At 37.4% G+C, this 14,910-nt stretch overlaps 1 protein-coding gene across 2 annotated transcripts in view; it reads left to right on the forward strand.

Annotated features, from left to right (window-relative positions):
* DNAJC1 (DnaJ heat shock protein family (Hsp40) member C1) overlaps nt 1-14,910 on the forward strand; it is a 289,738-nt gene that overhangs the window by 224,350 nt on the left and 50,478 nt on the right. For both annotated transcript variants that reach the window (XM_072154178.1, XM_072154176.1), the window contains 2 exons: nt 14,027-14,128; nt 14,357-14,403. In XM_072154178.1, coding sequence (XP_072010279.1) covers nt 14,027-14,128; nt 14,357-14,403 — 149 coding nt within the window. The remainder of the gene's footprint in view (nt 1-14,026; nt 14,129-14,356; nt 14,404-14,910) is intronic.

Consider the following 14,910-nt stretch of genomic DNA (forward strand, 5'->3'; position numbering starts at 1 on the left):
GGGCCCTAATTGTGGCAAATTTTGGAGCATTTCTTATTCCTACCAGTGTCTACAGCCCACTGTTGGCTCATATATAGGGCCATGGAAATCCAGAAGAGCCCATAGAAATACATGAGGACCTGCGCTGGTCATTTAAACAGCTTAAATAAATACACAAAATAATTTAAACCTAAATGTTTAAATAAACCCCCTGTCATCAAAAATTGATTTGATAAATCACTACCAGTCTGTTGTCATGCAGCCGACACACCTTCCAGATGATGTTTCTTTCATGACCCAGTGTGGTGGCATCATCCAGAAAATCAACTTTGAAGTGAGATGTAAACTGGTTGTGTAAGTACAAGGAGGCGGAGATTTTAACACTGAAGTCAAGCTTTCTCTTCCACAGAAAGCTCCTTCACTGTAATTCCTGCATCCAGAGACATCACTAACCAGATCTCCTGAAGTCTGATGCATGATGTCAACCACAGAGGAGGAGGTGTTCAGAGTTGACCTTGACTTCAGTGTTAAACTCTCCTCCTCTTTGACTTTATACAACGAATTTACATCTCACTTCAAAGTTTATTTTCTGGATGGTGCCAGCACACTGGACCATGGAAGAAACACTGCCTGACTATATACTGGTAGTGGTTTATTAGATTAATTGCTGATGATAGGTTCCCTTTAAATAAAATCTTGAACATGTTATGTATTGCTGCATTCCACAAGTCCAGATCTATCAAAGTATAAAAACGAGTATCCCTGGCGGTGAACACCATGATGTAAAATAGCTCCCAAAATTTCAAGTCCCAAAAAATACATTACCCTGTACACCGAAGTATGAAAAAGTTAACGGCATCAGAATATGGCAAAATGAAGAATTTTTTTTTGTACAAGATAGTTAATTTTTTTTTTTAAGTGTAATAAAACATATTAAATGTATTCATATAGTTTTTATCTGTTACAGTAACAACGAAAAAAATAAAGGGCAGGACATTTCGGGTGCACAGTGAAAGCCCACAAGAAAATGGCGCAAATGCAATTTAGTTTCAATTTCACCTACGCAGATAATTGCAATTTTTTGCCAACTTTGCAGTACTTGTTACTAAGAAAACAAGCACACATAAAGCTCAGTACATGGGAAATTAAAAAAAAAAGGTATGGTGGAAAAAGTTAAACAATGGAAATACCCAAATACAGGGTTAATATCCCATGCAGTGTACTGGAAAGCTGGAAACAAATTCCAAATTCAGTGAAATTGCCAGAAAAAAACTTATTTGCTCTGTATTCTTGTAGGCTCTGTTTTTACATCATTTACTGTAATCTTCAGTGACGCCTCCTCTTTATACTTTAGGTCGGTACAATCTCAGTGATACCAAATATATACTTAAGTTTTATTATGTTTTTTAGTTTCAATAAAATTTTATTGAAGTCCCAGAGTCAACATCTGTATGATCTCTCCGTGCTTGCATGGGTTTCATCCCGGGTCCTCTGGTTTCCTCCCACACTCCAAAACATACTGTTCGGTTAATTAGATTGTGAGCCCCAATGGGGACAGGGACCAATTTGGCAAGCTCTGTGCAGCGCTGCGTAATCTGTGTGCACTATATAAAGAATTATTATTTATTATTATTGAATGAAAAACAATGTAACACCTTACAATAGGTCAAGGCAGAACACAAACCACTCACAGGGGGAATCTACAGAAATCATTTTGGTTTGATACATAACCAGCTACTGTATTCTTCAGAGTAAGATAAAATAGGGTGGGGAGGGGGCACATGGGAAGGTGTTATTATGTTTTAATACATTCAAAAAAAATGAAAATCATATGGCCATATTCGGAGGCCAATAACATTTCAATACTTTGATGTACAGTACTTGGTTATTTTTTTTTTTTTTTGGGATGAGCAGTGGTGTTTTTTTTTTTTTTTTGTCAACCATCTTTGGGACTGTACGACTTTTTGATCACTTTTTATAAAAAATTTTATTTTGTGGAATGACAATTCGTACATTTGGACGCTATGTTGCTTTACTGCATTCGCTGCAGATGATAATTGTTTTTATATTTTGATAAGTCGGACATTTTGGGACACGGCAATAACAAGCTTGTTTGTGTATATGTGTGCAATATATATATTAATGACCCCCTAGGTTTCTTAAATTCTAGGGGGCCTGATTCCTCATACCATACACTGCCATCTGTCATGGGAACTGTTTGCCACTAGAGATGAGCAGACCCAAATTTCCTGTTCAGTTTCGGGTGCGACTTGGACACATTGGCGGTTCGGCAGCCAATAAGGCAATCGGGCAAATTAAAACCCCTTCACTACTAGCCATGCCTGTGATTCTCTATAGGTAGTTGCTATGGGCATTAGTATGGTGAATTGCATGTTCGGCCCATCCAGCAATATGTCTGGGTCATGCATTAAGTTCGGGTCCGCTCGTCTCTAATTGCCACCTTCTCAATAATCCATGGGAGGGAAGATGATCCACTTATGGCGTTACGCATGCGCTGCCAGCATTTATATACTGTGGGTAACTTCACCTGTGGCGCTCAATGTCTTAACAATAGAAATTAGCAAATAAATGACCCCAAAAAGCTCTTTTATATCTTGCATAATATATATATATATAGCAATCCATTTAAAACCAAAGTGCTATTGGACCCTCCTTGTAAATGCTGTAACAAAGAAAGATATCGTCAGAAATTGTATTATTACTTTCAGGGCCAATTTTTTATGGGGATTTGCATTTTTGTTTTTCACCCCTGTCCTTACACAGAGCAATATGAGGGCCTGTAATCTGTGGGATGAATTGTACTTCCGGTTGCACCATTTAATATTGTGTAAAATGTACTGGGAAGCTAAAATTATAAATGTAGGGAAAATGACAGAAAAAAAAAAAACCCCAGTCGTTGTCCAAATGTTAAAACATTGACTGTGGTAATCTTCTTATATTTATCCATGGCCTCCTTCAGAGCCCCTCCATGTCTCAGATTCACAGGCTGTAACACTGTGCAGGAGCAATCCCCCCCCCCCCCCCCCCCACACACACCTGCTGTAATCCTACACAGTTTTTTTTTTTTTTTTCAAGCTTCCTAGGCAAAACTCCTCCAAGCTTCCTGAGCAAAATATTAAATGGTGTCAATAGGAAGTACAGTTTGTCCTGCAGTTTGTCCTTAACAAAGCTCCGCTAAAACAGGGTTAAAAAAAAGTAGTCTTACATCACCATATTCTGACACTTGTAAATTTTTTATACTTGTACTTCACTGTGTAAGATGTAAATTTTTTTTGTGTGAGGAGCGGATATTTTCAGTGATGCCTTTTTGTGAACGGTTTGACCTTTTGATCACTTTTTATTAAAATTTTTATGGGCGGCAAAACAAAGAAATTGCGTCTATCTGGTTGTTTTAGGTATCCCGGTGTTCCGGGGCTCTATCATATGCTGGCGCAGGGGTGCCGGCGTATGATGGATCTCCCTCTATGATCCCATGTAGCCAATGGCTTATTCACTGCATGGGATGATTTTTAAAAAAAATATTTTGATTGGACATTTTGGAACGTGGGCACAGCTTACATGTTATATATATATACGGTATTTAGGGACAGGGGGTTTCATTATAATAGAAACAGCCCCCAGCTGATGACAACTGATCTGTTCCCTCCGATGATGTCATAAGAGGGTGTCTTGGGGACCTAACAGATTAACTGCCGCAATTGGTGCTAGTATCTCGTGTAAGCAGCAGGTGTCTGCTGTATAATACAGTAGACACCTAATCTGTTTTTTTTTTTTTTTTAAATGTCAGTTGGGAGCCCTCTCCATACACCCTTGTTGATTGGTCAATGTAATTTTACATTGGTCAGCCATGAAGGGGGTAAATTAAATATACAGAACATTGGTTGATTAATGGTTGAAATCTGGTTTTATTTACACTACAAAGCTGTCCCAATACTTTTATTGTTTAAGACACTGCACAACATGTCTGACAATGAGGCCTGACTTGCTTTGTAAGGCATTGGATTTGTATAAAGAAGGAGGAGCATAAAAGAGATGTGCAGAATTAGTTAAATATGGGCACTTTTTCTTTCTTCAAGCCACAGCACCCCCTCCTGGCCACAGGTCTTGCCTGGTATTACAACTGAGCTTTATTGAAGTGAATAGGACAGTGTTGCAATACCAGCGACAGCCCCATTTGAACACTCAATGGGACACATGTATTATCGCATCTGCGCAAAAAAAATGCCGGTATTTTAATGTTTTTTTGCCACAGAACTGTTGAGAATCATTTATAATGAGTTTGCACCAGAGAGAACAGATGTTTCCGACTATCCCAACACCTCCGTTTTTTTGTTGTTGTTTTTTTTTTTTTTTGAAGTGGGCGTAGCCTAACATTTCCACATTTCCTCCATATTTATGTGTATTTTGTCGGCATTTTTAGGCGCAATTTTTGGCGCACAATAGACCAGGGAAAAAATGGTCTTAGCGGAAAATTAAGGCGCAGTGCATGTAAGATTTTGGCACACACTTAATTACTGCCGGCATTTTTCTGGCACACGACTGATTAGTTCGGTCTACCCAGTAATCACTAACAGCCGTGCACCACTTTAATAGATCGGGCTGTGCTTTCCGGAGACTGATCTCTGATGCCGACAGTCGTCCTTGCGCCACAATTAGTGAATTTCCAAAAAAAAAATTACAAATTTTTCTGTTGTAAACTACTCTAACAGATTGGTAAAGTTTGGTTATACAAGGAGTCTGTGGCCAAGTTCACACCTGCATTTAGTCGCAGATGTGAAATAGAGCTGACGCTGCACGAGATTTCTGCTCCCGGCTGACACTGGATGAAACATGACACACGTTTAGACTGTCTAGTCCACCTTAACTTTGTCTATCTGCCCTAAACGACTTTGATCCAATTAAGGTAACGTTAAGACATGCACCTTCCTGTTATATACATGTGAAGTTGAAGCGTTACTTTTTGTGTATCCTCTCGCAGTTGTGACTTTCTAAATGTCTTTCTAATTTATATAGTGAGCCTGAGATCTTTGTGGAAGTCACTGATGCCGCCTTTAGTTATTGCCCTACGGCTTTTAAATCTCTTCTCGGCTCTTCCACATTGAATACATTTTAAAAAGTTCTTAATTCATGTCTCCTCCGGAGTAGCGATGCTTAGTGCAGTAACTCTCGTAACAGATTGAAAATCAATGCGGTGTAATAAAAAGAATGGATGTCCTTGCCGGCCATTTACTGCTTCTTGCTTTGCTTAAAAGGGCCTTACACATTTATTCTTAAAGCAGTCACGAACAGGTACATATGTTTTAATAGGAGAAGACCTATATAACTAGTTACTTACCTAGTCTCTATTGTTTTGGATATAAACTAGGTTCTTTATGGCTACATATAATATCGGTACAACCATCCTGGGAACCTGAGGGTAAATCTACAAACTATTAGGCCTCATTCACATGAAAGTATGCAGGTCCATGATCGGATGACTACAATTTGCGGCCAGATCATGGCCCCCATACAGGTCTATGACACCCGATTACGGTGTTGTGAGCAGACCTTGTCTCACCGCACCATGACCGAGCTGGGTGTCCGCCATGCATAACTTCTACATTATGGCAGCCACTCTGCTTTCCGTGGAGAGGGGAGTGGTGGGGATTGCCACTCCAGCCTACAATCTTGGTTGGTCCGTGAAAAACAGATTGCACTGGCAATTTAATACAACTGTCCAATCACATGTCTTGGAAATAAATAAAAGTATAAATTGTAATTCTATGTAAAGCTGTTGCAGTTGAAAAAGAACAGAACCGAAACCCAAAAATAGACATTTAGGTACCATCAAAGGTGAAAGGGTTTAAGGGGGCTTCTGGGAATTCTAGAAAACCCTGTGGGGGCTGGGCAGGGGTGACAGAAAAACAAATAAAAGAAAGTGAACTTTCCCCCTTTGGCTCCCGTTTCCCTTGTCACTCTGACCCGTCTACCTCTGTCACTTAACCTGTTTTGGCTAATAAGCAGCCACTTTGGAACATTGGACATTGTCAAACATATAGGGACAATCCAACACCAAATTTATTCTATAAACATGTAAGGTAGGGGAGGGCGGTATCAACCTATGTTTTGGGGAGTGGTGAACTGAGAATATCTTTTTATACCAAACACTCCCCCAGGCCCCTTCAACACGAACGTATGGGGGATGTTCAGATTCCACCGTGAGCGTCTATGGCACCAGGTCACGATGTGGTGAGCCAACACAGTCCTGTTGCACCGTGAACCGAGTGGCCGCTATGTGATATCTAGGGCATGTCCTATGTTTCGCCATATCACAGCGACGGCTGCTCAGCGTTCAATGGATAGGGAGGGGTGAAGAGCGCTGGTTGTCTTAGTAAACATTAATTTAATTTAACACCGTGTTTTGCATTGGTTATATGTAAAACACATGGAGCTTGTTCCTGATCATGTTTCAATGGAAACGCATCTGTGATGAGGCCATCCCCTCTCTTGCAGTGCGTTTCAAAACACAACGCGCAACTGTGTGTGAGCGCAACCTCAAAGAGATCCATATGTGACAGTACCAAAATGTTTTAGGCTTTAAAATATTATGATTTGGAAAAGGAAGTTATTAATTTCTATATATATCTATATGGTATAAAACATGGCAGTAACTATATAATCGCTGTGTAATCCCACTCCCTGGGCACACGGCCTGGCATTGCATTTCCTAGTGTAATGTACATGGCTGCCGGCACATCCTGCTAGAGAGAGAGGCTTGTTACATCGGAGGGGGTTCTCCATCATTCTAGGAATATCTGTGTAATATCCATGTACTCCGAGTGTCCAGATCCTGAGATAATGTAGTGTGTTTTTGGTTTAGTAACCAGCCAGAGGGTGCCCTCCCCTTTCTGGACAACGTCAATGTGTCTCTGCTGTTTTAAGTAGGTACCATGTGTATTTTTTTTTTTTTTCTATCCCTGTTTTTCCCCTCTGTCTTCTCGCATTGACAAGTTAATCTGTAATTCATTTGACTCTAGGAAGGGCAAGTTCTCTAAATGATGGCCTGAAGACTCGTCTTGGAGCGGTGTCTCCATTAAATGTAAACAATGGCTGGCTTTGCGGCCTGCACAATTTAGGTAGCTGTATAATTTATTGACTCCCTTTTTAACAGACTGATACATTATAGCAGGGAACGTGCTCCGTGGATTCTTTTTATTCTTCAGGTTTTTTTCATTTTCTTTTTGAATCGGTAAAAGGGCGGACGTTCTTTGTGATGTCCTCAGATGCGAGAATCATTGGGAGCACTTGAGAACCATTTCTGATAAATGACTGCGGGCAGCATCCATCAAAGCTAATGTACCTTCCATCTCTGGTGCTTGCACTAGATTGGCCACCGTAATTGCTGTATGGACCTACCGGGGTCAGTCCTTGCACCTTCTACCAGGCACCACCTGCTTTATTACCTGTATCCTGTTGAATGCAGCAGTTTTCTGGATGTTTTTTTTTTTTTTTTATCTTAATAATTTATTGATTGTCGGTTTACAAGGAAATTCTTTTTATGGTTTGACAATTAAAGGTGGTTTATTTGTTACTTTTTTGTGTACAAATCCTTTAGTTGTTCAAATGATATTTAGTTTAATTGTAATTTATGGTTATTATTATTTTTTTGTTTATTAGAAGTCAGACATCCAGAACTTAACCACAGTCTCACAAACAGCGGCCTGTCCAAAAGTGGCTTTGCGTGATATAGCACCTCACTTGCATAGGACTGCACTTCAAACTGTGTGATGCGCACAGCGGTGATGCTGTAGTGGACATTGTTGGGGGAAGGGGGGTACTCCTTTCACTTTTCTCAGTAGGAAGGCACTTCTATAGGCACACCCAGCCTCTTCAATGCTTGACGTGTGTTCTCAATAAGGAGCAAGGTCCTAGATTTTTTTGGTTTACCAAAAGTTATGGCTTCCTTGTCCCACCTAGGTCAGTAGGCATGGCTAAAGTTCATCTAATGTGTATAGCTACCTTCTAGGCCTTCTGCGTTTTGACAAACCTCACCTTTTTTATCTTGAAAATAGAGGATATCCATATAAAATAATGTTTTAAACATTATCGGGAGCCCTGCCGAGTCACAAAGGGCTTGTCTCCATATGTCATGCACAATGAGCGATGGAGTGGGATTGCATCCTCCCCGTTTGTCGCTAGGCCATGAGAGCAGTATGAAAACTCTGTGGAGTTTTACTGTGGAGTAAAAAAGATTATTTCGTATGGATGTGCACTATGTATTTTTAAAATAAAAACTATGTAGGGCCCAAGTTACAATAGTGTTGTGGAAATCTGTCATACAGTTTTAATGGTGAAAACCTGATAACCGATTCTAAAAATATACTCGGGATAAAAAAAATAACACATTCTGTAATTTCATTTTGGTTGCTTCTCATGTAAAGGGGCAGGAGTCAGAGAGCACTACAGATAAAGGCACATCCTGTCCAGCAGCAGCTCTACAGACAAGATAAGCTCTGGATCTGAGGGGAGGGGCGAATTGCAGTGCTGAGTGTGTTTTATTTTGGTGAGGTAGAACAGCTGAGTGTGTCATTGTGGGTCTTTTATTCCTCTCATGACTGATCTCATCTCTCTTATTCTATGTGTCAGACACTAGTAGAAGCTAAATAAAAGTGTAGAGAAACCCTGTACCCTGATAATCTAAGCACATTGTCAGCACACAGCATCTCATAGCACAGAGGGATCATTAAGTCCCCGTTCACACTCTGGAATCTTACACTGACTATCACTGAGTCCTAGAACACCAATAAAACTGAGTAAAATTGAAAATTTGACCTTTATTTTGTAAACATCACTAGTGGGTTAAAATTTTGAGAACTTTATTTCATGGGCAAACCCCTTTAAGTATGTATTGTGGTGATGGTGTTGTAGAGAGATCTCTAGCACAGTCCCATTAGGTTTAGTAGTATGGAGTCATAAGTGCTCTGTGTAGCACTAAAAGGTGCGCACTACTGGCTGTATGTTAGAGTTTGAACTTCTTGTGCAAAAAAAAAAAGATATAATACAATTAGTAGTCAGTGTGCAGAATTTTTACATGCTATAGTGACTTGACTTGGTCCAGCAGACCTCTTACAGTACAGGGATTGCCCGGGAGTTTCTGTAAACTTCCCAAGAGCCTGATATATTGAAAATACAAAAGTAAATGTTACATGGTTGTATTTTAAATATTAAAGGAACCCCTAAATAATCCTTAATAATGCAGGTCATCAACTTTTTGGTAGATAAAAAAAAAAAGTTAGTGGTATAGGTTGGATAGGAATTTATGAAAGCAGCAGAAAAAAAATGTAACATATCTCATATCATCAAGCTTGAGCTGCTTCTATAGAACAGGATTTTTATGGAGGATGTGTTCATAACCCATTTACTATGCCGCTAATGTGTATATTCAGACACTCGACTTAGACTACCCCTAGTTACAGACGGACCCCTCTGCCCCCTGTGACCTCTGGTGAAGTCTCTGGATGTTGCTATAGTCCCAGGCTGCAATGATCAGCTGTAAGGTGTCTAATGAAGCTTTATTGGTAATACTTTAGAAAATCCAATTGTCACTGGGACAAAAAAAAATTATAAAATATACCAGTTCTGACTTGCATATAAATTTAACTTAAGAACAAACCTAAAGAAGTGTGTGATTTTTTTTTTTTTTTTTAAACAAAAATATCATAAAATGTGTATATATATTTAATATAGTGGGTGACTTGTATTCTGTTATAACAAAAACAAACAATTGTGCTAGGTTTTTTTAAGGTTTTTTTTTTTCACACCCCTAGCTTTAAATATACTGTTTTTGGGATTTTTTTTTTCCTATATATTTTTAAAATTATAACTTTATATTTGACAGTAATGTGTAAAATTAAAAAAAAAATAATAATAATTAAATAATAATAATAATCTCTACATACCTTACAAATAGTTCCTTAAAGTTGTATTTTCATTGCCAAACAGAAAAAAAAAAAGATCTGAGCAGGCTGAATACGTCTCCTATATTGTGTCGTGTAAGATTAGTGACATGCCCGTGTATTCCCAAGTTATCACCTTAATATTTGAGTTGGATGATTTATATTAAAATAAGGGCCTCTAGATGGAGCTTCAGCACTTCCAAACATTGCTCAGCACTTCACGTCTGCAGGAGAGAGGACTCGCCGCTCCACATAACATTTACAGCTTCTGGGCTTTGGCAAGTGTTTTATCTTTGCACCTTTTTTTTTTTAAATCGCGTATGTGATTGATTTTTGTAAATTGTAAATGATTTGTTAACTATAACGTCATAATGCAGATAATGCAGATGGATGGACTTTTTTTTCCCTTTAATTTTTTTTTAAATTTTGCATAGAATTTCTATTCCTCCGGAAATGAGGAATCCCATATTGCTCCTTATTTATATGTCTTACCGTTTTTTATATTCAAGTTATCTTTTAGCATTTTGAGCCCTAAAAATCCATGTTTTTGGTTAATACGTTTTGGGTTCCATTATTATTATTCCCAATATTGATACTTATGTTTTCCATCACGTTTCTACTTTACAATATTAACGTAAAGAAGCAACATTGTTATTATGTAACAAATCTCTAATACAAAAGTGAAATAAATATTGCACATTATTTTTATTTTTTTTTTTTACATTCGTTACCAAACCTCACATAGCAACTCTGGTTATTCAGGCTAGAATTTTCCCCACTGATGTTTTGAATGTAAAAGGAGAATGATCAATAAGTCATTATCAATAAATTAGAAACTGTTAGATGCTATTCCCTAGAGTTTCATGTTAAGTGAAATGTTATACATTTTTTTCACTATACTTGATGTGTATTTTTTTTTTGTCTGTGTACATATTATATGTATGTTTGTATTTATATACATGATAAATGTGTATATGTTATTAAAAAAAATTATTATTTTTTTGCTAATTTTATTTTGAGTGTGGAACAAGAAATCTTTCCTTGTCTCACTCATATAGTTCACTGCTTAGCATATAAGTAATTGAGAGTTTGATAACTTCCATATTCTAAAAATATTTTATCAGTGAACAGAGACGTGCAGATAACAAATGTATAAAATTGTTGATTTTGTTATGTTATATTTACCTATTTATTTTTTGTTACAACTGCCTTTTTGCAAAGAAATGATCATTGTTACTATCATTATATGTTGCACAGTAGACCAAGCACCTAAGGGGTTAAACACGAGTGGGCCAAGCTGCTTAAAATTTATCATTCAGATCACAGGGATTTTCCAATAGACATTCGGGGAAAAGCGTGGGGGGGGGGGCTGGGGAACAAAATTTGAATTTTGTTAAACTGGAAAACCAGGATATATGGTCGGGTCTTAAGATTTGAGATTTTAACAGCAGGTAGATGATAACCTGATACATTATTATCAAGAGTGTCCTTGCCTGCTGCACCACCCCCAAATACAAACAGGTTTTTTATTCTGAAAGGTCAGTTTTATACGAGAAAAATGTGTTGGTTGTGTCAAAATAAAATTCTGCTGTTCCCCTTTAAATAAAAAAAAACACACACATTTTCAAAAATAGTGCCCACTTATCACAAAATATTTTTTTGCTTGATGGTCATTTACAACAAGCTAAATTTTTCACTAGGTTATATTGTTCTGAAATGTTTGTGCCCTTTTTACTTAAATTGGGTTATGAGTGGAATTTATTATATACTCTCAAAAAAAAACCTTTACTCTTACTATAAAGGCTGTAAGGCCAAGGATGTTGACCGACCTTTGGCACATTGCTTGTTGTTGTTTTTTATATATGGTTTTTTAAATATTTTTTTTTTTATCTCAAAATTTATAGAAATGTTTTTTTTTCTTTTTTGCTAAATTTTGACTGTAAGCACTAGCACATTGCTGAAAGCCCTGTTATATTTCACAAATGTGGGATGCACATGGGTTCTTGCTTAAGGCAATTTTTTTAAATTTTAATTACTACATAGTGTTTTTGTTTTTTCTTTTTCACATTTATATGTTGACCCTACCATGGAAATAATTTCTGCAGCATGTTACAACAACATCAGGTGGGGTTATATGTGTATCTGGTCACAGAGAAGTCCAATATTTCTGTGTTGCGTTTTGTGGCCTCTTCTTTAGATTATTGTGATGTTTTCACGTGTTGGAAATCTTTGATAATATTAGTTCCAAAAGATCTCAGTGGATCATTGCTTAGAGTATTATGGATAATGTAGATTTCAGTTTAGGTGCTGAATACTTTTTTTTAGGAGTCTGTGCTTGCAGATTCTCTTTCTTTTTTTTTTACCGTATTTTCCCTTTTAAAACCTTTTGTAAAGCGCTACAGAATATGGTGCTATACAAATATACATCATTATTACCAGTAACCAAGTTTTTATGAATTTTAACATATAAATTAACCTTAATACAGGCAGTCCCCGGGTTACATCCAAGATGGGGTCTGTAGGTTTGTTCTTAAGTTGAGTTTGTATGTAAGTCGGAACTGTATATTTTATCATTGTAATCGCACACAGAACTTTTTTGGTCTCTGTGACAATTGGATTTTAAAAATGTTGGGTTGTCATAAGAATCAGGATTAACACTAAAGATTCATTACAGACACCTGTGATAACTGTTACAGCTGATTATTATAGCCTAGGACTAAAGTACAATAAATTACCAATATTCAGAGGTCCGTTTGTAACTAGGGGTCGTATGTAAGTCGAGTGTTCTTAAGTAGCCAAATTCAGAATAGGCTCAACAAATTAGGTCTTATAACTAATAGGACCCACACCATAAACAGTGTATATGAATTCAAAAACAACAAGGTGGTGTGCAAAAAAAGGGTCCATGCTGTAAATGCATTCCAAATAATCTGAAGTTTATTGAATCAACACCGATAAAAACACTTAAAAGCGCACGTATAAGAATACGTGCCACAAAAGGGAATTGGTTATGATGCAACCAGTAATTTTCCCCTCCACACCATCCCCTATGTGAACATGTGCAAGTACACCATAAGAACATACAAGCGGAGATACAAACTGGCAAAAACAAAATATCACAATCATCAGTGCATGAAGGCTGAAATAGCCTCTATATATCCATGTACAAATGCCAGTGAGATCCAAAATTACCTAGTTCAGACTTGCATAGGGGAATAGTGTAGGCTAGTGTTCTTAAGTAGGGGACCGCCTGTATTTAGAAATTTAAGGCTGGATTTGCAATACACTTAATAGGATTTAATATTGAAAGTGTAGTGGGCAGATGCAAAATAGATCCTAATTTTTTTAATTTAGCAGTTGGATATTTTGTTTTGTAGGCCTTGACGAAAATTACTCAGAACCTAGTATCACAAACTGTCATGAGCGTTGTTGTTTTGGTAAAGTTTGCTTTTTAAAACAAAAAATAATTGATTTAAAATGAAATATTTTTTAAATATTTAATATTTTTATATTATATATTTTTTATGTTTTTAATATTTCCTTCCTTAAATTAAAAAAAAAATAATTCTGCCATCCCCCTGTAAAATGTAATTTATACACTACATCCAGTTTTTGTATACTTTGTCCACCAGGGGCTTAGAATATGAATGTGGAATCTCAAGAGTTTTTGTTTAAGGAAGCACAAGCCATCCTAACTCATGGGGGGTGGAAGGGGGGGGGGGTATAAACTAAATTTGTGTAACTCTTTCTCTTTGCTTTGTCTTCTGGGGATGAACGTTAGGCACTCCTTATGTCGTGTACAGATTTGCAGGTTAAGGAGTCGCTGAGTGTAAAGAAAATACTATCTACTTTACAAGGGTTAAGTTATGATCTTCACAGAGAAGTTGGGAAGAAAGTGAAATTAGGCTGAATAATTGTTCATTCATGTGGGTCCCTCTAGCTCGTTCCCTGATGTCTCGAATTACATTGCCTTAGGTCCTGTGCTGGGTTGGCTATCTCTACATCTTAACGAGGCTCTGGGAATTTCAGCTTCTTTACAAAAGTTTGCTTTGTGTTCCCTCATCCTCCCTCCCACCTCTTCTTGTTTGCAGGATGCTACAGCTGCTGACATCAGAAAAGCCTATCGCAAGCTCTCCTTAACGCTGCACCCGGACAAGAATAAAGAAGAAAATGCAGAGACTCAGTTCAGACAAGTAAGTCCTCAATATATTTTGGAGAATTTGGATGCTTTAAAAAAAAAAAAAAAAAAAAAAAATTTCCCCGTTTTTTCTTTTTCTTTATTAATCCATAGTTCTGGTTTGTCGTCTAGTCACCAACTCCACTTATATGATTTCTATTATGTCTCTGTTTTATTACAAGTGATTGTAGTAGAACTTTTTAGTTTACCTCTTTTATATACTGATTACATTGTATCGTTGTAGTTGGTGGCAATCTACGAAGTGTTAAAAGATGAAGAACGACGAGCTCGGTAAGGACCCCTGATCTTTCGAAGAAAATCTTGGTGTTCAATGAATAATTGACGTGGAAGCCCCGTTCTAGTCATTCAATACCATTTTCTTACTGTGTATTTGGTTTTTGGACCATCTGTAACAGGAAAATACTTCCCTTTTTTATGTTTTTGCATCATTGTAGATTGTAGGTTCAAAATGGTTTCCACATTTTATAAATGCTGTACAAATGTTTGTGCATCTTGTGTGACATGACAGTGTTTTGGTCCAGTATTCAAACCTACATATGCTCAAGAGATGCTGACCTCATTTTCAAGAATTTTTTTTTCGTTAGCTGTAGCTTTTTTTTTTTTTAAGCAACCCCACCTCCCACCTGCATGATAAGTAATTGGGAAAATGCCTTCCCCACCGCAATTTGTGATCATAGCCTGCCAGATGTTCCTACGTAACATGACTGCAGACAAAGCCTCTCTGGACGGATACCTGGGCACACGTTTGCCAGTGTTTACATTTGCCATAGGCATGAG

The sequence above is a fragment of the Engystomops pustulosus genome, chromosome 5, assembly GCF_040894005.1.
Source record: "Engystomops pustulosus chromosome 5, aEngPut4.maternal, whole genome shotgun sequence".
Lineage (NCBI taxonomy): Eukaryota > Metazoa > Chordata > Amphibia > Anura > Leptodactylidae > Engystomops > Engystomops pustulosus.